This window comes from Mesocricetus auratus, unplaced genomic scaffold (assembly GCF_017639785.1).
Source record: "Mesocricetus auratus isolate SY011 unplaced genomic scaffold, BCM_Maur_2.0 Super-Scaffold_100031, whole genome shotgun sequence".
NCBI lineage: Eukaryota > Metazoa > Chordata > Mammalia > Rodentia > Cricetidae > Mesocricetus > Mesocricetus auratus.
In genome coordinates, this window is record NW_024429212.1 from 14,480,918 (window position 1) to 14,503,213 (window position 22,296).

Genomic DNA, 22,296 nt, shown 5'->3' on the forward strand with positions numbered 1-22,296 from the left:
GATATAGACATACACCACGCCTGGATATAGACATACACCACCACACCTGGATATAGACATACACCACCACACCTGGATATAGACATACACCACCACACCTGGATATAGACATACACCACCACACCTGGATATAGACATACACCACCACACCTGGATATAGACATACATACACCACACCTGGATATAGACATACACCACCACACCTGGATATAGACATACATACACCACACCTGGATATAGACATACACCACCACACCTGGATATAGACATACACCACACCTGGATATAGACATACACCACCACACCTGGATATAGACATACACCACCACACCTGGATATAGACATACACCACCACACCTGGATATAGACATACATACACCACACCTGGATATAGACATACATACACCACACCTGGATATAGACGTACATACACCACACCTGGATATAGACATACACCACACCTGGATATAGACGTACACCACCACACCTGGATATAGACATACACCACACCTGGATATAGACGTACACCACCACACCTGGATATAGACATACACCACACCTGGATATAGACGTACATACACCACACCTGGATATAGACATACACCACACCTGGATATAGACGTACACCACCACACCTGGATATAGACATACACCACACCTGGATATAGTCATACACCACGCCTGGATATAGACATACATACACCCCAGGCCTGGATATAGACATACATACACCACACCTGGATATAGACGTACACCACGCCTGGATATAGACGTACATACACCACACCTGGATATAGACATACACCACACCTGGATATAGACGTACACCACCACACCTGGATATAGACGTACACCACCACACCTGGATATAGTCATACACCACACCTGGATATAGACGTACATACACCACACCTGGATATAGACATACACCACACCTGGATATAGACATACATACACCACCAGGCCTGGATATAGACATACATACACCACACCTGGATATAGACATACACCACACCTGGATATAGACATACATACACCCCAGGCCTGGATATAGACATACATATACCACCACGACTGGCTATAGTACGTGTATTTAAAAATTTTACCTCATAGAAGCGAAATGTATATGGGCCTGGAGAGAGGGCTCAGTAGTCAGGAGTACTGACTGTTCTTCCAGAGGACCCGAGTTCAAATCCCAGCCCTGCTGTCTGTGACTCCCGTCCCAGGGAACCTGCCACCCATGGCAAAACACTAATACACATAAAATAAAAGTAAATAAAATAAAAAAGGTGAAGTGCATAAAGTCATTATAATAATGTGGAAAGTGGTTATTATTTAGGCTAATATAAAGGAAGCAGTGGGATCTAGAAGACAGAGTGTAAACCCAAACACATAAATAAGGAAAAGTCTGGAAAGACGTCTCGGGAGAAGCAGCAGTATGGTAGGACAGTCGTGGGCTTTGACAGGAGCCGTTTGCTATTTGGGGCTGCGCCGTTCTCTCTGGTGGGGTTGCCCTTTACACCGCGGCATGGGAAGCAGCAGCTCCCCTGGCTCTCCCCTGCAGGTATGGAACTGCAGGGTTAGATAAATGGTCACGAGAGTGCTGGGAACCAAACCCAGGTCCTCTGTACGAACACTAGGTACTCTTGACCACTGACCCTTCACTTACGCCCAACTGTATTTCCTTCTTATTCTGGTTTGTTGTTTTGCAACAGGATCCTACCATGTAGCTCAAGTTGGCCTGAAATTTGCTGTCTAACTCAGGCTAGCATGGAACTCAAATTCTCCTACCTTGGCTTCTCAAGTGCTAGGATTAAAGGCATGTGCAACATGACCGACTTAATTTATGTTTTTTTAAATAGTAGCCATCATAATGGCTATGAAGGGATATGATACCATAATGTGGATCTGATTTGTATTTCCTCTGTGTTGACCATCTTTTTTAGCTGGTGAAAAGACCATTTGAGAAATGCAGAATTTAAAAAAATCATTTGTATATTTTCTTTGAAGAAGTTTCTATTAAAACCCTTTTCCCATTTTTATTTCTTTTTTAAAGAGTTAATTATTTATTATGTATGCATGCAGGCCAGAAGAGGGCACCAGATCTCATTACAGATGGTTGTGAGCCACCATGTGGTTGCTGGGAATTGAACTCAGGACCTCCGGAAGAGCAGCCAGTGTTCTTAACCCCTGAGCCCTCTCTCCATCCCCTGAAATATTTTAAATTTCATTGTTGGTGGTTTCCTTTGTTGAACAAAGTCTTAATTTTGATGAGTCCAAGTCATTCATTGTTTTATTTCATTGCCTGTGTTTTTGGTATCATGTCCAAGAAGTCATTTCAGCTGGGGAGGACGGTATGTACCTGTAACCCTGAGACAAGAGGGTCATTGGTTCAAGGCCAGCCTGGGCCACACAGTGAGACCCTGCCTTAAGACAAAGAGCCAGCGTGGACATGGCGGTGGCAAACACGGCCGCTGAGGGGCTGCAGCAAGAGGGTCAGCGTGCATTCAGGTTGCATGTGCTGCGGAGTCAGTTCAAGGCGGGTCTGCACAACCCCAGGAGACGCTGTCCCCAGAACAAAGGTAGACAGATGAATAAGTTCATTTCTAAGTAAAAAAGAAAATACTAGCCTGGTGGTGGTGGTGCACACTTGTAGTGCCAGCACTTGGGAGGTAGAGGCAGGCAGGTCTTTGTGAGTTCGAGGCCAGCCTGGTCTACAGATTGAGTCCCAGAACTATACAGAGAAACCTGTCTCAAAAAACTAAAATCTCAAAACAAAACAAAATTGACAGATCCAGCCACAGTGCCCCTTCCCTGCACTTTAGGAGTTCTTGGGTTTTAAGTATTACATTTAGGTCTTACACCGTGTTGAATTAATTTTCAGATATGACTTAAGATAATTTTACCACCTTTCATGCAGATATTTAGCCTTTACCAACACTCTTTTGAAGCCATTGTTCTTTCCTCGTTATGCATTTTTAACATTTCTGGGGAAGGCCATTGGCTGTGTACATGAGGGTGTGTTTCTGGAGTCTCCTATTCTGGTCTATTAGCTGTATAATAATTGGCTAGAAAGGAGGTTTTGTGAGGTCATGTAATAGGTTTTGGTGCCTTGTTTGTCCTTTGAGATTGCTTTAGCAATTCTGGAACCCCTTGGGTTACCCCTTGAAACCGTGTGTTCATGCTTTCATTGACCAGAAGCGCTGCTGGGGTGAGTGAAGCTGGTGTAGATGGAATGTGTGCTTTAACTGGTTTTGTTTTAAAGCACGCCTCGTGTGATAATGACTGCTGCTGAGTGTGTCCAGGACCCGGGAACTCCAGCCACCTCAGTCAGCAGCTCCTGTACTGTTCTCTTTCAGATTCCCACAAAATTAAAAGAGGCTTTGAGAGTTGCCAAAGAATGCATAGAAAAGAGACTCGTTGAAGAACAGAAGCAGGTGAGCTGACAGTAACCCTCATGCCCTATGGTCATTTGTGTCCCTGTCCCCTCCATGAGGTTCACCGTGATTGACTTTTGACTGGTCACTTGGCAAACATTGTGTGTGTAGTTGCTCTCGACCAGATTTTGGGCTGAGCGCTGTGACACAGAGCAGAATATCTTAGTCCAGCCCTCAGTCTGTGAGTAAACAAGCTCACGCTCAAGAGTGGTCAGCCTTCAGGATCGGGCGTTACTGGGGGAGTGGTTGGCCGCACTCATGAACCCCGTGTTTCTGTAGAGAGGTATAGAAAGGAATGGGAAAGTGAGACCTGTTTATCCGAACAGTTTGATGTGATCATACACATAGAAGACACATTAGGTCCTCCTGTAGGTAGAGTTTGCTGACACTTGTTGGGGATCATTGTCTCTTACAGATTCACCAACATCGAAGACTAACGAGAGCTCAGTCACACCACGGGTCTGAAGAAGAAAGGAAAAGGAGAAAGATCCTAGCTCGGAAGGTAAGCCTGTTGCCCGTGTTCTCTTTTTAAGTTCCTGACTGTATCCGAAGAAAATTCTAAAGCTAATGGTGCACACTTATGTTTTGTATTATATCTCCTTGAAAGCTAAAAGCACTTTCAGATGACTGGTTTGGAGACACACACACAGACACAGACACACTCACTCACTCACTCACACTGGTTTTCTTGGCCCATTAAGGCATAAAGTAATTGGAGGAAATGGTCAGCTTGGGTAGGGAAGTCGGCATTCTGGTTTTCTTTTCCCCTTGGTTTGTGGCTTCTCCACTGCAGTAGGTTCGGAAGCCGAGTGAGTACCCTTCTCTCTGTAGCTGTTAAACGGTCGATCTGGGATTTTTAACTCTCAGCTGAAGTGTGCCTTTGCTTTGCTCACAACCTACCTTCCTTTCTTTTAAAGAAATCCAAGCGGTCTGCCGTTGAAAACAGCGAAGAGCAGCCAGCGAAGCTCAGCTCCAACAACTCAGGTAACAGTGCCGGCAGCGCTTTGTCCCCAGTGGGACTGCGACAGCTCTCAGACGCCCAGCTCTGCGCCAGAGACACGGCCCTTCTCTCTGCGTACAAGGAAATTAGCCTAAATCTTGCCTTCTGCTCTGGAACCCATATGGCTGGAGGAAAAGAAGGGAGTTTTCAGTAACCCAGGCAGTTTCAGCCCTGGAGGGTGAGACAAGAGAAGGGGAAATTGAAGTTTAGCTAATTATACAACAAATTCTCTGAGTCATTAGGGAGTGATAGCCAGAGGCCTAGCCTTGGAGCTAGCGGGCTGGCAGCAGCCCTCCCTTGGGGGAGGTGCAGAAGTTCTGCTGTCTCTCCACCGGGCAGTGCCTTCCTGTTCCCAAACAAGAGGCCTCTGCTGTGGGCCTGCTCCCTCATTGAGCTGACGGGATATTTTCTAGGGATTTTCCAGCTACAGGGATTTTGGATTTTTTTTTTTTTTCTGAGACAGGGTTTCTCTGTGGCTTTGGAGGCTGTCCTGGAACTCACTCTGTAGACCAGGCTGGCCTCGAACTCACAGAGATCCGCCTGCCTCTGCCTCCCAAGTGCTGGGATTAAAGGCGTGCGCCACCAAGGCCTGGCAGGGATTTTGGATTTTGCTTATGGTTTTTACCCTAAATGAGGGTGCTTACTGAATTTCATAGAAAAAAGGTCTACAAAACCCACAGCCTTGGGACTAGCCTCTTTAACTGAGTGTACCTGCTGGTACGGTTGATCTTCAAAGGGTCATGCCTCATTTTCCTTGGTCAGTTCAGATAGGAAGATGTCTGCCTCCTCCTCCGGAGATACTGAGAAGCACACAGGAAGACTGAGCTAGGTGCGGTCACACACTGCCTGTAATTACAGTGCCCTGAAGGTCGAGGCTAGTTTGGGCTACTTAGCGAGACTGCCTTAAACACGAATGGATGATTGGGTGAAGCCCGAGTCAGGTGTAGTGGTGCATACATACCTTTAACCCCAGCACTTGCTTAGCAGAGTCTCCCCGTTGGTCAGTGAGCCTTAGCTGAGGGAAGCCCGTCAGCACTGGGTCTGATTTCTAAATTTTCTGTTCCTTCATCACATTGTTCTACAAAACATGCTGGGCTAAGTACAGATCCTCAGACAATGCTGAGTTTCTGCACTTGCCAAGTTTGAAACGTTTGTCTTTAGTCCCAGTGAGATCTGTTTTTCTTAGCAGGGTCTGGGGCCAGCTCACCCCTCACGTCTCCGTCGTCTCCAACTCCACCCTCCACAGCAGGTCAGTAACGTGCAAGGTGCTGTCTTCCTCCTCCCCACCCGCCGGGGTTAGACCCCACCCTCCAGAGGACGCACGCAGATGCAGAGCGTGCTATTGGAGGGTGAGGCTAGATTCCCAAGCTCAGTGTGCAGGGCGCCCCAGGCCTCTCTGGCTCAAGTGTGCTGTTTGCTGAAAAGCTTCTTGCAAGGCCCCGGGTCTGCTTGTCTTGGGGCAAAGCAAACACACTTGTCCTGGACGTTGTCCTCCAGTTTTCTCCTTCAGACCTCCCTGCTGTGGGTTTGTCACAGCAGAGCGGATGAGCTGCCTGGCACAGAGCGAAATGTCCCACTCAGTTTCCTGATAACCGCTTGTTCTCTCTGCTGCTCTGTAAAGCACAGACTTACCTGAGTCCTCATTAACCTTCGTTTCACCTCGTGAGCTAAATCACATACTGTGAGGGGTCTGGGGAGAAAATACTGACAAGGAATTGTCTTTGGGATTACTCACAAAAAACGATTCTGTGGAACACTCTCACAATGCTGTTCTCCATATTTCCTTTTTGAACCAAGACCTTTCTAACCATTTTGCAGCCCAGTAAAAACAGGGGCAGCACTTTTGCTTTTCTCCTTGAATGAATGATCATCAAGACTATCTGGGTGTCTAAGAAGCTGGTGCTTCCACTCAGAACTCGCTGCTGTCCTTGAAAGAGTTCCTCCAGCTGTTTGAAAGGGGGTCTTATGGCAGGGCTGGGGTATGAGCTGACAGTACCTTACTCTCAAATGCTTACACTATTGGCTGCCTTTAAATGACTCTGGCTAAGCCTCCTGGGGGGGAAAAAACAGGAATGCAACAGGGCTAGTTTGATTGGCTGTCTCCTTGCTGCCTGAGAGTGCTTGCTGTAGAATGTTCTAGGCCAGGGCCAGTGTTATAAAGCAGAAATGCCAGGTCATGGGAACGATTCTTTCGTCTCTGACTTTCTCAGCAAATTTTCCAAAGAATTCCTAAATAGACTTCAATTAATGTTTTTGTAACAAACAAAATTACTTCTAATTAACAGAGAAATAAGTTCAAAATGGTTAAAGCATGATAAAGGAATGAAACTTTACAAGTAATTTTCAGAGCAACATTCTAGACAAGTGAAAAATCACTGAAAGCCATGACTCAAACCACAGCTCAGACCCTGTCTTATGCAGGTTTTCTTTTTTCTGCTTTCAAATAAAATCTCTCCACAAACCATCATCATTTTTAATCTTCCCCAGATGTCGTTTTCTGACCCTTCATCTCCAGATTTCTCTAGTTGGGGCTTGTAGATGTCTTCTCTTGATAGCTTTCTGGTAATCTGGCTTTTAAAAGGCTCCTTGGGCCAGACAGATGGCTCAGTGTTGGTGATAAAGGTGTCTATTGCCAAGCCTAACAACCAGAGTTCTGTCTCTGGAATCCACATGATAGCAGAGAACCGACTTCTCCAAGTTGTTCTCTGACCTCCACACTGTTTGGCACATGTACAACACACACACACACACACACACGCACGCACGCACGCACGCACGCACGCACGCACGCACACGCACCTTTGCCCTTTTCATTAATATTCATGGCACTGCTTTCTAAGCAGTAAATTATTACCAGATTAGGATGGATATTATGGGAAGTTTTGAATCTGGAGAGGTTAAGGGGATGAAATGGAACATGGGCCTAGAGAATGATAGAGCATAAACAGGGCCTGGGAGAGTTACGAATTAATAGGGCTATGGATTTACAGCAGAGAGGAATGAACTTACTTAAGATGTAGAATCTGCCTGGATTAGTCAAGTCTGAAGCCAGTATACACTAAAATGTTTGCATCCAGCTTTAGCAGTTGTCTCTTCAGAAGCTACACAGAAGCCTGGTGCAGCATGCTAGTAATATTGGGAAGCTGAGGCCAGCGTGAGTTATGTGTCGTGGAAAAGCCCTAGGGCTGGCATGTAGCTCCCACCTGGGTTTGGCCTCTCCACCCAGTAAGTGAAGTTCCACACAAGCCGTGCGCTTTGCCGGGCAGGTGGCCGCCATGCAGGGCTGACCGTGGAAATGACGTGGTTCTACTCCCTGCTGCTGTGGTCTGCCCACTTCCCCAGTTCTACGGGCATGAGCTTCTCCCTGCTTTTGCCATTTGGAAGTTTCTAGACGAAAGTGGGCTGGGGACCATGTCCTACACACAGCTCTTCCTGAGACCCTTACACCTGTTCTCTAGTTTGTTCTTCTCGACTTAAAAAGAGAACTCTATGTTAGGCGGTGGAACTTTTGTAAAGCAGTGAGTTCTCCTTCATTGAATAAAGAATCTTGATAAAACATCCTTGGTTGGTGACAAAGTGCAGAACAGACCACTGGCATCTCTTTTGCTGCACTTAGAGAAAGAAAACCTCCGTGCTCTTGTGAAGTGCAGATTGTGCTTGCGAATAAATAGAAAGAGCATCTAAGTGGCTTAGAAAAGTGTGGAAAAGGAGGTGATTTGTTCACTTGCTGAGCCCTGAGAGGTTCATGTTTGAGTTTGTACCCTAGAGTTTTACAGTGAGAATACTGAGCATGCAATTCAGGCTAACATTTTATGTAACTACTTACTAAATGACACTAAACTCTGAATAATGATGTCTCTCTGTCTCTCCCTCCCCCCCTCGCTGTCTTCAGTAGAGCATGCACCACTTTGAACGTCAGTTTTTGGTAAAGTAAGCTGTGCTGTGCCTCCCCCAGCTTTAAAGATGCTGTGTTCCTGTGTGTGCGATTGGTCCTAATGCGTTTGTGTCGCTGGTGAATGTGGGGCATTTCAGCGAAACACAGCATCTTTAAAAGCCCCCAATCACTTCATCTGTACTTGTTTCATTTCCCTCATGACCTTCTGAAATCTTCATTTTCACTCCGATTTTAATTTGGAGATATGAGCTCTAATTTCATCTCGGTGGCATTTGAGTGCATTTTAATTTTGGAAACTGTTACTCTCAAATACTAGTTGCTGTAAAATGTTGGTTCCAAGATACTGATGGAGACGTGGTATTCTGCAGTTGGTTGTTGGCACAACTTCCTGGCTTTTATAGTTGATAACAGAAAATTAGTTCTTTCTGATAGACACTTGATGTTGAGTCTCCTCACCTGCCCAAGGCCAAGGCGAAGGATGACCCAAAAAGCCGAGGACTACTGTGTCCCTGTGTGACCCTGTCTCTCCCGGGCCCTTATGCCTAGGGGCCGGTGATTCACCCATCCAGAGCTATAGACACCTAGAGAAACTACTGGAATTGGCCTAAAAAGAGGTGACTCCAAATGTCCTTCCCGAAAGAGTGTTACAGATGTTGCTGGTACAGCAACCCTTCCAAGATATAAAATACGTAATTTTTCTTTGTGTACCAGAGTGGGGAAAGTTAGATCAGCTAGCGTTGAGGTTTCCGTCTACGAGCACATGAGCTAGAACTCAGAACTGACCTGCTTGTCACTGGATGCACTTAGAGGAGCCTGCCTATCCTCATTGTGATCTCATATAGCCAACATGGAGCTGTCTGCTCTGCCTCTTGTGTGGCCTGGGGGAGGCTGCTGGAGGCCTTTCTTACAAAGGGACTTTGAGTACAGGTACAAAGAGAGGCATCCGTCAGGCAGTTGTTTTGGGGTTTGTCATAGGGCAGATTGTCAGCCTGTGTCTGTTCCCTGCCTCTTCCTATCCTTTCTCGACACTGTTACTAATGGTCCTGTCTTATACTCACTTTTAAAGGAAGCTAACAGACTCTTAGAGTGTCTGAAGACACGGACGGGGTGGAGACCAAGCCCTAGTGTGTTCCTGCCTCTTCTGCTTTTGCCCTTCATTTCTAAGGGCCTCCCCTCATCTTACAGCGTCCCATGGAGGTTGGGTTCAGGCCTTCTGTGCCTTAGTGTACACACCAAGGCGAGGCCTGCTGCAGTCCAGGGAGCATCAGGGCCTTTGCTCCCGGTGAGCAGGCTTCAGGGCGTTTGCTCCCGGTGGCAGGCTTCAGGGCATTTGCTCCCGGTGAGCAGGCTTCAGGGCCTTTGCTCCCGGTGAGCAGGCCTCAGGGTGTTTGCTCCCGGTGAGCAGGCATCAGGGCCTTTGCTCCCGGTGAGCAGGCTTCAGGGCGTTTGCTCCCGGTGAGCAGGCTTCAGGGCCTTTGCTCCCGGTGAGCAGGCCTCAGGGTGTTTGCTCTTGGTGAGCAGGCTTCAGGGCGTTTGCTCCCGGTGAGCAGGCCTCAGGGCGTTTGCTCTTGGTGAGCAGGCTTCAGGGCCTTTGCTCCCGGTGAGCAGGCCTCAGGGCGTTTGCTCTTGGTGAGCAGGCTTCAGGGTGTTTGCTCCCGGTGAGCAGGCTTCAGGGTGTTTGCTCCCGGTGAGCAGGCTTCAGGGCGTTTGCTCCCGGTGAGCAGGCCTCAGGGCGTTTGCTCCCGGTGAGCAGGCTTCAGGGCGTTTGCTCCCGGTGAGCAGGCCTCAGGGCCTTTGCTCCCGGTGAGCAGGCTTCAGGGCCTTTGCTCCCGGTGAGCAGGCTTCAGGGCGTTTGCTCCCGGTGAGCAGGCTTCAGGGTGTTTGCTCCCGGTGAGCAGGCTTCAGGGCGTTTGCTCCCGGTGAGCAGGCTTCAGGGTGTTTGCTCTTGGTGAGCAGGCCTCAGGGCGTTTGCTTCCCCCACTGGGATGAGCAACTCCTCTTCTCACAGCCATGATATGTCAGATGCTGTATTGGTACACCAACCTCTTGAGGGCTTCATTACGTAATAGTTTAGCTTCACTTAGCAAATGAAGACCCTGAAACTGTTCCTAACTCCCAAACTCTGGAAGTATATGTGAGATTGTGAGGCCAGAGTCAAGGGTTGTTCCTCTGAAGACAAACTGTGTGCCGAGGCTGCTGCCACACTCATGAATTCAAGCCTGTGGGCCTTTCTTTAGCCTTCCCAAACCCTAGAGTGGAGGGCAGCCGCTCTCAGGATGGTCAGTTTCAGGCATGCCGTAGTCCCCAGTGCCGCTGCTCTCCAGACCTGTCTTCTGAGCCTTAGCCCTGCAGTGATTCTTCAGCCAGGGGCCTGGGCACAAATCTGGGGCGGGGAAACCTCAGCTCCTGGTCGGGTTTACACTGACCCCGAAGCTAACACTGCTTCTACCGCCCTTCCCTGGCCATTGGCACAGTGCCTAGTGTGTGCTCTCTCAGTAGCACTAACCCCACATGGGCAGAGCTTCTTCCTCTGGTAGCCTTGGTACTGCATGCCACCAGACAAGAGTCTGGGTTTCCGGAGCTTCGAGAGCCCTCCCCACTGCAGCATGTCACCGTCATTGCTCATATGCCTCAAGTGGAGTGAGGGTAGACGCACACCACCTGGGCTTCGTACCTCAGCAGTCACCGCAGGTTACCGTCCATTATAGCCCCGTGGTGGAAAGCCAGGATGTCCCCGTAACCCATCCTGCATAAATCCTAACTGAAATTCATTCATCGGTCTGTCCGCATTTCATCTTTGCATTGCTGTGCTGTCACTATTGGAGAATTCCATGGTTGCAGAGCGTGAGTGTGCATTTGTGTGACTCTTTACTTCCAGCTGCCTTGGGTTGGTAAAGGTATAAAGAAGGTGAGTGGGTTTGCGAACTGCTTAGAGGAAGGAGATACCTACTGAGTATTTATAGTGGCCTCATCCACCATGGTCAGGGTGTCTTCCTGTTATTCCTGCCCCTCAGAGCCGCGTGGTAACAACAGACAAGTAGGGTCTTAGAAGACCACACTGTTCATAACGGCCACACGTTAGTCTAGTACAGCGGTGATGTTTCACTGCTTTGGAAAGGACAAGTTACCTAGTGATTTAAAGGAGGAACAAAGATAAGAGCTTTAGGAATGGCTAGATGATCAGCAGGCAAAGGTGCAGGCCCTGCAGCCTTAACTGAGCAGCCTCTAGGACCTATGTGGTCCACTGACTGCCACACCTTGTCCTTTGAGCTCCACACATACTCCAGCATGATACCCAACTTCCCTTTCTTTGTCCAGGATCCTGATGCGCAGGCACAAACACACACCCGCGTGGACGCCTTCTGTTCTTGGGTTAGGCTTCCTCTTGAGAATGCCATTGCCAGGGAGAGATCCCTTTCTCCAAATTCCTGCTGACAAGCACTAGCATTTTATGTTTCTTTAATTCAGCCCAACAGGAGATCATTCAAAACAGATTCAAAATGCCCGTAAGCAGCTGGCGTCGGCTCCTTGTTGAGAATCCTGAGTGGCTTACTCTGTAACAGGCCAACAGATGTCACTCCTGCTTTTGTCAAAAAGTTCTGTGTCTCCTAAAGTCAAACAGCTTGCTTTCCACACACTTAACCTTAAGGCTTTTTGCCACTAGGCTCTGGATCTTTTACCACAATCCAGGCTTTTCAAGTGAAGATGCGGCTTTGTGGTGCTGCAGATCTTGTCACAATGCTTGCAGGATCTGAGTTTGGATTCTCAGCACCCAAAAGAAACAGTCAGTCAGGAGCAGCAGCAAGCTTGTAAAACTGCAAGGTTAGGGAGGCAGTGACAGGTCCCTGGGGCTTGCTGGCCTAGTCTAGTCAGTCTTCCAACCGTGTGAGGAAACAGCTAGGGACTGTTCCGTCCCTTTGGCCCAGCTTGGCATGCAGATACCTGTCTCACCCTGTGTACTCAGTAGGTAGCTGACCTGCTAGGAATGCAGGCTGACACCCATTTGAAAGAGATGACCACCTTTAAATCCCCCTTGTCGCTTCGGGTTCTTTTTCTTTAATGTTTCAAAACACCCTGAAGCCTGGGCTCTTGGCCCCACTGAGAACATTTAGTCTCCCAGAGTCCACTCTGCCCCGGCCCCAGAAGCAGCAGCATGCAGGGCCGTGGGAAGGCGAGCACTGACCTCCGGTCTCCTCCGCAGGGCTATCTTCTGCATCCCCTCCACCTCCTCCTCCTCCTCCTCCGCCTCCACCAGCAGGGCCCTCGACCTCAGGCACGGAGATGCCTGTCCCGCTCCTGCCCCAGGATGTGAACGGCGTGAACCGCGGGGCCTTGCTCAGCTCCATCCAGAATTTCCAAAAGGGAACTTTGAGGAAAGCCGAAACCTGTGACCACAGTGCGCCTAGGATCGGCTGACGCTTCCTGTTTACACCAGGAGGGCGAGCTCTTGGCTGTTGCACTCCGCCTAAGTCCCTCTTCCTAGGCGAGTCCTGCAGAGCCAGCACAGCCAGGCTCCAGGGTGAGACGAGGGGGGCCAGCACTGCTCCTCAACACTTGCTCCCTGTGACTCTGATGGGCTTCCTTTGGGGGCAGCAGCGCGTGGGAGTCATTATTTTCACCAGCTAAAGGAAAACGACAGAGAAGCATAAGCAGTGGCAATGTTCTGTCACACAGTGACTGGCCTATTGCGACCCTCCTACTCCATCAGAAGTGTTCTCCTAGGTCATTCTCTGAAGCTTCTGTGGTTGTTTCTTAGGTAGTTCACCTCAGCCGCTAACACTGTAACAAGGCCGTCACACTGCTGAGGCAGAGGCAAGAGCTCTCTTCATTCTCTTTCCAAGGGCAGGGGAAGGAATCTCACGGTGGTTGAGAGCAGTCACACTGGATTCCATAGTCTCTTCAGTTAGGATGTACCAAAACAGACAGAAACATTAACCACAGAAAAATCTCTTGCCAGTTAAGACATTGTCTCAGTCCTCGTAAGTCCAGGTTGGGATAGAGGGAGAGTCATCATTACAAGTGAATCTGGTCTATGGCAATCACTTCTATTTGATTTATCCAACTTCGGCATCTTTTTTGATGTTATTCGGTTATTAGAAACCTTTCATTCTGTGATTTGCTTAAACCTTTAAATTGCACTTTAAAGGATTATTAAAAAATCCATTTTAAAATTCAAATGCACACATCAGTGTTGGTTACTATGCAGAAAGAATGTCATTGTATATAATTTCATGTAATCTGTGATACATACTCAGCTGTATTTTGTATTAAAATAAATCATGTGAAAACATGTTGACTTTGCTGGATATTTCAGGTGAGAACTTGTACAGTATATTTTGTGAAAAAGTGTAGTGTCAAAGCATACTCCTCCTACCCTGTCTCCTCACCTCCTTTACAATCGCTAAAACCTTCACTGTGGAGAGACCTCAGTACGCTTTCATAACTTATTTTAAAGCAGTCTTTTCCACCAAGTTCTAAAAAGGCTCATATGACACATCTGCTTTTGCCACCGTGAGGAGCACCTGACATGAACCTTTTTCATTTCCAAAGGCCCACGCTGGGGCCGCAACTCAGCTGACAAAGTGCTTATACGGCACCCGGGAAGTGCTGACTTGCTACCAGCACTGCATCAACTAAGCGTGGTGGAGGGAGGTGGGTCATCCTCCTCTACTGACTGAAGTAAATACATGAGCCGCGAGGCCGTGTGCGGAGCTGTCTGGACTAGCGCCCAGCTGATGTCAGGTGGAGACCTGGGTCCGGGTGTCTCTGCTTTCAGGTCTTTCAGTTTTGGGTAGTTTCAGATATGAATAAAAGCACATATTAGGGGTAGGGGTGTAGTAGAGCACTTGGCTAACATGCATATGGCCCTGGAAATTTAACAACACAACCTTCAGTTAGGGTGTGGTGGCACACACCTTCAGTGCCAGCTCGTGGGTTGCAGAGGCAGGTGGATCTCTATGAGATTCTGGTCTACAGATAGTTCTGGGCCAGCCAGGGATACAGTGAAATCCTTTCAAAAGCTAAGGAGACTACATTTGCTTTATACAGTTATATGAAGTTATTTTCCATTTAACACTATTTCTTAATAGTACTCCAAGACTTCCACATCCGTTCTTTCACTAACATAAAAAGTTATCCCCTGGGTGGTGGTGATGATAAAGCCCGAGGGGAACCTTGGCAGAACCTGTAGCAGGAGAGGGTGACCGAGGCGGAGGGACAAACACACCAGGCAGACAGAGCTCAGTGAGAAGTTTTATTAGAAAGGGAAGGATGGGGGGAGGTAAAGAGGCAGAGGACAGAAGAGAAGAGGGAGACAGCAGGAAAGAGGGACAGAGAATGGAAGTAGGCGGGGCCTTTCTTTTAAAACCCAGGGTCCATACACCGGCCGTGTGCAAGTGGGTGAGAGGCGGGGCCAGGTGTGCCTGGGTTACAACAGTGGTGTCAGCGCACGCCTTTAATCGTAACATTCGGGAGGCAGAGGCAAGCAGATCTCTGGTGTTTGAGGCCAGCCTGGTCTACACAGTGAGTACCCAGATAGCCAGAACTGTTACATATCTTTCATCAGGACTCTTGCCCCTTGTAGTGAGAGAGGGAAAAAATAAATATTAATCTTATTCAAAGACTAGGCCAACCGTAACAGACAAAAAGTATAGCATCTAGGGTGGGGAGTGGAGTTTTCCGCGCATAAGCATATTTAAACTTAGCAGTGCAGACACCTGCTGCTGTGGTAGCACTAACTATAACCAGGAAATGTTTCTCAGTACACATCAGATGAAGTCCCAGTAACAATTTTAAATAAATTTCAATGACTTGCTATTCAAAGTCCAAATTAGACATTCAGTGTCTTCTTTATTGCAAATATGATGTCTTTGACCTGAGGTATGGAGTTGTCTTCTAGGATCTTTGCATAAGGCATAGGGACATCAGCACCAGTGACACGAACAGCAGGAGCATCAAGGAAATTGAATGCAGGGCCTGGGGAAGAGAAAGCTCACCTGAGAGGCTGCTTTGAGACTTAGGAAGAGAAAACAAGGTAATAAATGAACCCTAGTTATAGGGCACTGCTTTTGACTTGAATTTCTCAAACATTTACCTGAAGTCAGAAACCCTAGACTAACAAATTGGTCACCCCTAGCTTGGTCTTTTCCAGTTGGTATTCAACGACACAAACACACTGTTTGCCACGCTGGACTGTTTCCTGGAATGTTTCTTTGAAATACCTTCCATGATTCTGGCACAGATCTCAGCTCCCACTCCAAATTGGGGCCAGCCTCCTTCCACAGTTACAAGGTGATTTGTCTTCATGACACTGGCTTCTATGGCTTCCATGTCCATTGGTCTGATAGTACGCATATTTATTACCTAAAGACAATGCAGTAAATAGGCTTTATAGGATCCAAGAGACAAATACAGCCTTGACCCAAAACCATCACTTTTTTGTTTTTGTTAATCTCTGGATCTAGGGAATTGAGCCCACCTATCAATAGGTACACAATCATAGAGACTACATGAAAAACAGTATAGTAGTGCAAACTTGAAAGAGCAGCCAGTGCTCTTAACCTCTGAAACATCTCTCCAGCCCAAGAGAGCATTTCTAGAAACAGGTGGAGAGCAGTTGCACAAGAAACCCGAGACCACCCCAACTCCTCACACGCATGCACATTCAACCACACATCACAAGACCCAGTCTTGGACTGGGCTTCAGAAGTAACTGAGTCTAATCCCTGCATACCAAGGAGTCCCCCTTGGAAAGGGCTGTTTACTGTGCTTCATGAGCTATGGAATGAGGATGACAGAGAGTGCGCTCCACAGGGTGTGACTGGTGCACGTTAAGCACCCAACTATTTATTTGATAAAAGATGATGGAACCAAGAAGGGTGAGTGAGTCCTATAGGTGAGCAAAGCTTCCTGTGATGGGAATACGGGTTTCTATTTGAACTGTAAGTTCATTACGTTTTGTTTTAGACAAGGTCTCACTGTGTAGCCCACTGTCCTCAAACGTGGTCATCCTGCCTCAGCCTCCTGAGTGCTTGGATTAAAGGAGTGCGCCACCACCACCTGGCACCAACCCTGAGTGTTAAAAGGAGTCTCTGACTTAAAGAATGGGTGTGTGTGTGTGTGTATACTCACCTCACATTCAATCCCTTCCTTGGACAATACTGCTGCAGCTTCTAGGCAGTGGCCCACTGGTCTTGAATGGGAAACTACAGTGATGTGGGTCCCTGAAATGAAGGGGCCACAGAGTAGAAGTCAGGGAACTAATGTAGCACTGGTGATTCTGCAGCCTGCAGATGCAGATATAAGGTCTGTATATTCACCTTATTTCAGTGAGCTAAGCAATGTTGTATTCCTGGTATGAAATACACATGTACCAGACAGGGATTCGGAAAAGGCTAACTTGGGCTCATTTATCCTTCACTTTTTAAGTCAAATTACAAGGCTAACTTCTAACCTATGCAGACCCAAGGGCTACAGTAACAATAATGGTAAATATGTACTAAGGTGCTCTTACCTTGCCTTTCAATTTTGGCTTTTCCAATAGGAATGAGAAAATCTTTTGACTGAGCTTCTGTAGGAAGTTCAAATGCAACTCCATACATTAGTTCATTCTCTAGCATCACCACTGCAAGACATTGTAAGTTCTCAAATAAACAAACAACCACCACCAAAACAACACAACTACAGACGAAATGGCTAAGAATGCACATACAGCAACATCATTCATCTTCTGAAGCCTTGTCTCTTCAGGGTAGGTTACATGCTGACAGTGCAGCTTGGTCAATATGACTCTATCTGCTAAGGCTAAGCCAATGGTGTGGGTACCAAGTCCGTAACCAGCACCTTACCGTGAGAAAGAAAAGCAAACTTCCACTGTCTTTACTGTCTGTAAGTCATTAGCACGTTACACACTCACTAGATGCTCTGACCCTCATATGCAAAGAGTTCATGTCAGTTTTTAGTGTTAGCGTGCTGACCTGGATTATCGTCACGAATGGCCGATTTAATGAGTCCTTTGGCATCCTCGGAATTCCAGGGGCTGACCACTTTTAAACCTGGGCAGTGCCCATACCACGCAGCAAAGCACTGTGAGTGCTGAGCAGCTACCCCTGCTGAGGCACCATTTGGCCCCCTGAATACTATGGGCACAGGCTGGAGGCCGGCAGACATGTAGTAAGTCTTAGCAGCTGAGTTTATAACCTGGTCAATGGCTTGCATAGAGAAGTTGAAGGTCATGAATTCACAGATGGGCCGCAGCCCAGCCTGTCAAGTAGAAACAACAATGTTAAGAACCCTGAACAGAGCAAGAGTTCTAAATAACCACTCCACTCCCGATATTACAAACGATATTTTCTTTCTTTCCTTGGTTTTTCAAAACAAGATTTCTCCTTGTAGTCCTGGCTGTCTTGGAACTCACTCTGTAGACTAGGTTGGCCTTGGACTCAGAGATCTGCCTGTCTCTGCTTCCCAAGTGCTGGCATTAGGTTAAAGGTGAGTGCCTCCGTGCCCAGCTCAAACATTCTCAGAAGATAATATTAAAGGAAATCTCCTTAGATGACCTTCATAAATAATAGTACATACCATAGCTGCACCAACAGCGATTCCAGCAAAGCCCATCTGTAAAATAAACAGCAAACTAAGAAAACATCCATAGAATTAACCCTCAATACTCAGCTAGCTTCTCACAGCTGGCCTGGAAGGCTCACCTCTGATATGGGGGTATCTATGATCCTCTTGTCACCGTACTTCTTCCATAGGCCTCTGCTAACCTACAATGAAGATTTAACCCCATGACTTCCCAGTGTTTGTCAAGAAAAATGGGTACTTTTAAATTCTATGTAAGTTTACCTATTTCAGTTACCTTATATGCACCATCATACTGGGCAACTTCTTCCCCAAGCAGAAACACCTTTTCATCTCTTTCTAGTTCTTCATCCATACCCTGATTAATAGCTTCACGAACTGTCAACTGTCACAGGGGTATATAAACAGGAAATAAGCCAAAGGATTATTTAGATACTATGGAAGTCCCCTTCTTCATACTTACCTAGGCTGCCCACAACACAAGGCGTAACTAACACTCAAGCAGGCAATTCCCTTGAAAGTTCCAAGAATCTCAGGAGGCCAGAGGGCCAAGTCGGATGACTTCCATCCCGGTCACACACAGTGGAAGGAGGACACTGACCTCCTCAAGTGCACACATGTGCTTGCCCACACATACACAAAGCAGAAAAATGCGTAGCATACAAATTAAAGTTCCAACAACTTGAAAAGCAACACTTCTGCCACTAATCCACTCTGAAAACTTACAGAACACTTTGGTTGCACTGCTTGACGCACACCTGATGGGGCCCTAACCTGTCTCGAGGGCAGTTTCCTAAGTCGAGCGCGTGCTAGGCTGTGTCCATCACTGCCCTTGGAACGATAAATACTAAGAGGCAGAGAACCGGCAAGGAAGTCTAACCAAGGATGAGTAGTAAGCGCTCACTGGTGCCCAACCCCTGGCACCCGCAATGCAGGAGCCGTCCCTTTAACACGCAGAATGGTGAAGTCCCCCAGCCAAAGAGCTGTGTCTGCAGCCCGTGGTTCTCAGCCACCACCGCAAACCCAGACGGGGGAGGGCCAAGCCCCAAATGTCCATCCATCCCCGAGCAGACGTATAAAAACCTACAAAGGCTACTACGACTCAACCCTCCGGAGGCGCAAACTCCCATGTCTGTCTGTCCACGGTACAGGCGAACCTCGACGCTACTGTGAGGAGAGTAAAAGAAGCCGGGCAGACACCGAAGAAACCAAGCACTCAGCTCCCACAACACTGCGGGGTCGAGCCAAGTCGTGACGCCAGAAAAAAAACACAAAAACAAAATGGTCTGTAACGCAGCACTTGGGAGTCCTGTGAGTCAGCGCGGAACCGCCAGCGTTCTCGTTTTCGGGTGATCCCCCCCCCCCAAAAAGAAAAAGGTTCTAGAAACGAGCAGCGTGCACAGTGTGCGTGCAGCCGAGGCCACCGAACGCGGCGCGTTAACGCCAGGTTTCCCAGTTGCGTTTGACCGCAATTTCGGGAGTCAGGGAAAGCGCTGGGCCTGCGGGGGCGCAGAGTGCCATCGGCTCGACCAGGGCTCGGCCGCCAGGGTCCCCGATGCCGCCTCGGGCCTGCGCCCGCCCGCCCCGGAACCGAGGACGCCCGCCCGCCCGCCCGCCCGCCCGGCCCGATGGCCCTGCTCCGCGTCGGCGACGGTTACCTGCAGCGCGGCGGGCGCCGAGCGGTGGAAACGCCTCTTCACCAGTGCAGACACCTGGCGGGGAGAGAGAGAGAGAGAGGTTCAGGGGGGGTCCCGGGGCCGCCCCGGGCCCGCGGGGGCCGCTACACACCTGCCGCCAGGGCCCCCGCACCACACCGGCCGCCACCGCCGCCATCTTGCCCGTGTCCTCTACCCGCCGGAATGACAGCACAAGCGCCGCACGCCCGGCCCCGCGCAACCAACGGCGGGGGGCGGGGCGACCTCGGGACCCGCCCCCGCCCCCGCCCAGCGCCGGGAGAAGCCAATGGGGAGCGGCGACTCAGCGCCCCGCCTTCCCGAGGAAGCCAATCGCCAGACGGCGCGATGCCAAAAAGGGCCCCGCCCCTCGGTCTTGCGAACGTGGCCAACGGAAGGCTGCGACGTCAGCGGGCCCCGCCCGGCCAGAGCCCGGGGAAGGAGGCGGGGTGCGGCAGCTGATGCTCTCTGACTCAGGAGCCCTCGAGAACGCTTTGCCGGCCGCCCGGCTACCCGGCCGCCGGGGCAGCGGCTAGCACGCCCGGCACACACCCCTGGCTGCTGCCCGCCCACGTGCTGAGACCGTCGGTGCGGCCGGAGCGAGGGTGCAGGGCGCTTAGATCCACCACCACCCTTCTGCAGGCCTTGAGTAGCACGGGGGCGGCCCTTGCCCGCCGTGCAGTGGAGGGGGACGGTGGACGCGACTGCTCCTCGGTCTGGTGGAGGAGAACGTTTATTATAGAGATACCTGGGAGAGCCCTTGCCTTTGGATGGGCGCGGTCCCTTGGCTCTAAACAACAACGTTCACGTATGCCTGCCTGGCCGTCCACCGTGTGCCAAGTACTGCGTTGTACGCTTCCTAAGTGATTGCAGGTGGTTCCTGTTTTGTTGTTGCTGTTGTTTTATCTCCACCTAGGCATGAAGATGTGTGGAAGTTGTCCTGATCATGCTGGTTTTAGATGGCAAACCTAAGTCTCAAACGTGGGACAGACGGCTGTGGTTCACCTCTTTAATATATCAAAGTGAGCCTGGCTGCAAGGTCCTTCCAGCATCCTTCAGTCCCTTTGAGTGACTTGGTGTGTCAGCATACCCTACCCCCTACCCTGAACTTTCCAGCCCAAGGGCTGAGGTGCCCTAACCCCCAGAGGCTCTTTCCTATATAATCCAGACCTCTTGATAACCGGCCCTTTCTTACCTCGCTGCAACACCTGGTTCCCCTGTCTTCCCCTCCTCTCCTCACATGGCCCAGCTCAGTCTGGGCATGTCCACTCTGGACTCTCCCAGGTGTCTCTGCCTCCCGGATGCGCGCTCCCACACATCTCTACTAAACTTCCTTCACCATACCTAGCAGCAGTCGAGTCCTTTTTAAAATTTTTCTCACTCAATACCCAGATTGGAGAGGAAGTCTGAAGCCTAAAGACTTGGTAGGGCTAGAGATGGAATTTGGGAATAGCTGCTTAGATGTGGTCTTTGTTTTCTGTATTCTGTCTCATCTGTAAATGGAAAACGGACACTGAGCTATGGGATCTGGGATCAGCCCCTTCCAGATCTCCCTCACTGCTGCCATCAGGTGGCCACTTTGTAAGAAACACCAACTATGAGATGGGCCATGTGACACAAGCCCTTAATCCCAGCCCTCAGGAGGCAGAAGCAGGTGGATCTCTGAGTTTGAGGACAGCCTCACCTACAGAATGAGTTCCAAGACAGCTAGGGCAGTAAAGAAATCTTGTCTCGAAAAATCAAAGATAGAAAGAAATGGCAAATATAGATAGTTTCTGTTAAATACTGTAAAAACTTGTGCTTAGCACAAGGACTTTTTAATCTTCCCTGCTTTGAAAGACTTCCATGAAATGTTTTTTGTTTTTGTTTTCCCGAGACAGGGTTTCTCTGTGTAACCCTGGCTGTCCCAGAACTCACTTACCTGTCTCTGCCTCCCAAGTACAGGGATTGAATTTACCTTTTATTATCCTTTAGTTTTAGTTTTAAAAGTGATTTTTGAAGGCTGAGTGTGGTGATGCATATCTATAACCCCAGCTGTCAAGAGGCTAAGAACCTGGAGTCTTGGACTACATAGCAAGACTTCATTTCAAAACACACACATGCACTCATGCTATGAATGCTTTGCCAACACTAAGTTTTAAGGTTTCCTTTGAAAGTTTTGAAAGTAGATACATGATCCCATTTTTAAAGTATAAGGTATAGGTCCAAGTCTTTTCTGTGTGAATACCTAACTTTTTCAGCATCGTTTGTGAAACCTCTATTTTTACTCAGCCACTTTTGCAAGTTTGTCAACCAGTGGGCCCGGCTGGCCATATTCAGTGGGTCTATTTGGGAACCCATTTCTCTTCCACTGAGATATGGGTGTGTATAGCTGCATAGCAACTTTTACATTTTATTTTTGTTTCCTCTCTTTGAGATGGGGTCTAATATAATTTAAACTATACTCAAACCGACTACATAGTTAAGGATGATGTTGAACTTCCTGATGCTTCAAATGATGCTGTAACGATAAGCGACACACTTACTGAAAGTAAAACTAAGTATTTTGTAGAAATTACTCACAAGATACCAAACAAGTAACCCAGATGAGCCAAGTAGTTTTCCGCTGCCAAACGGGAAGCCGAACTCCGGGGGGGGGGGGGAAAGAGACCAAGACTTCCTGTGTACTGTCTTTTATGCCTTCCCCCGTAACGCCCCCCTAGCCATGCC

At 48.6% G+C, this 22,296-nt stretch overlaps 2 protein-coding genes across 18 annotated transcripts in view; one reads left to right on the forward strand and one right to left on the reverse strand.

The window, feature by feature from the left end:
* Pxk (PX domain containing serine/threonine kinase like) overlaps positions 1-13,622 on the forward strand; it is a 73,954-nt gene extending 60,332 nt beyond the window's left edge. For 6 of the 17 annotated variants that reach the window (XM_040733492.1, XM_040733489.1, XM_040733491.1 and 3 more), the window contains 5 exons: positions 3,360-3,437; positions 3,853-3,939; positions 4,355-4,421; positions 5,624-5,686; positions 12,534-13,622. In XM_040733492.1, the coding sequence (XP_040589426.1) occupies positions 3,360-3,437; positions 3,853-3,939; positions 4,355-4,421; positions 5,624-5,686; positions 12,534-12,748 (510 nt within the window). In that variant the 3' untranslated portion in view covers positions 12,749-13,622. Of the gene's footprint in view, positions 1-3,359; positions 3,438-3,852; positions 3,940-4,354; positions 4,422-5,623; positions 5,691-8,329; positions 8,368-12,503 lie in introns of all 17 variants that reach the window. The other 11 variants (XM_040733504.1, XM_040733505.1, XM_040733494.1 and 8 more) reach the window with 10 other exon arrangements.
* Positions 13,623-14,572: 950 nt separating this feature from the next.
* Pdhb (pyruvate dehydrogenase E1 subunit beta) lies at positions 14,573-19,836 on the reverse strand. The gene is made up of 10 exons (XM_005077377.4): positions 19,703-19,836; positions 19,573-19,626; positions 18,192-18,299; positions 18,037-18,099; positions 17,912-17,947; positions 17,308-17,593; positions 16,845-16,955; positions 16,463-16,554; positions 15,553-15,694; positions 14,573-15,307 (listed from the first exon to the last, which is right to left on the reverse strand). The coding sequence occupies exons 1-10, from the start codon at positions 19,745-19,747 to the stop codon at positions 15,162-15,164; spliced, it is 1,083 nt and encodes a 360-aa protein (XP_005077434.1). The 5' UTR covers positions 19,748-19,836; the 3' UTR covers positions 14,573-15,161.
* Positions 19,837-22,296: the final 2,460 nt, after the last annotated feature.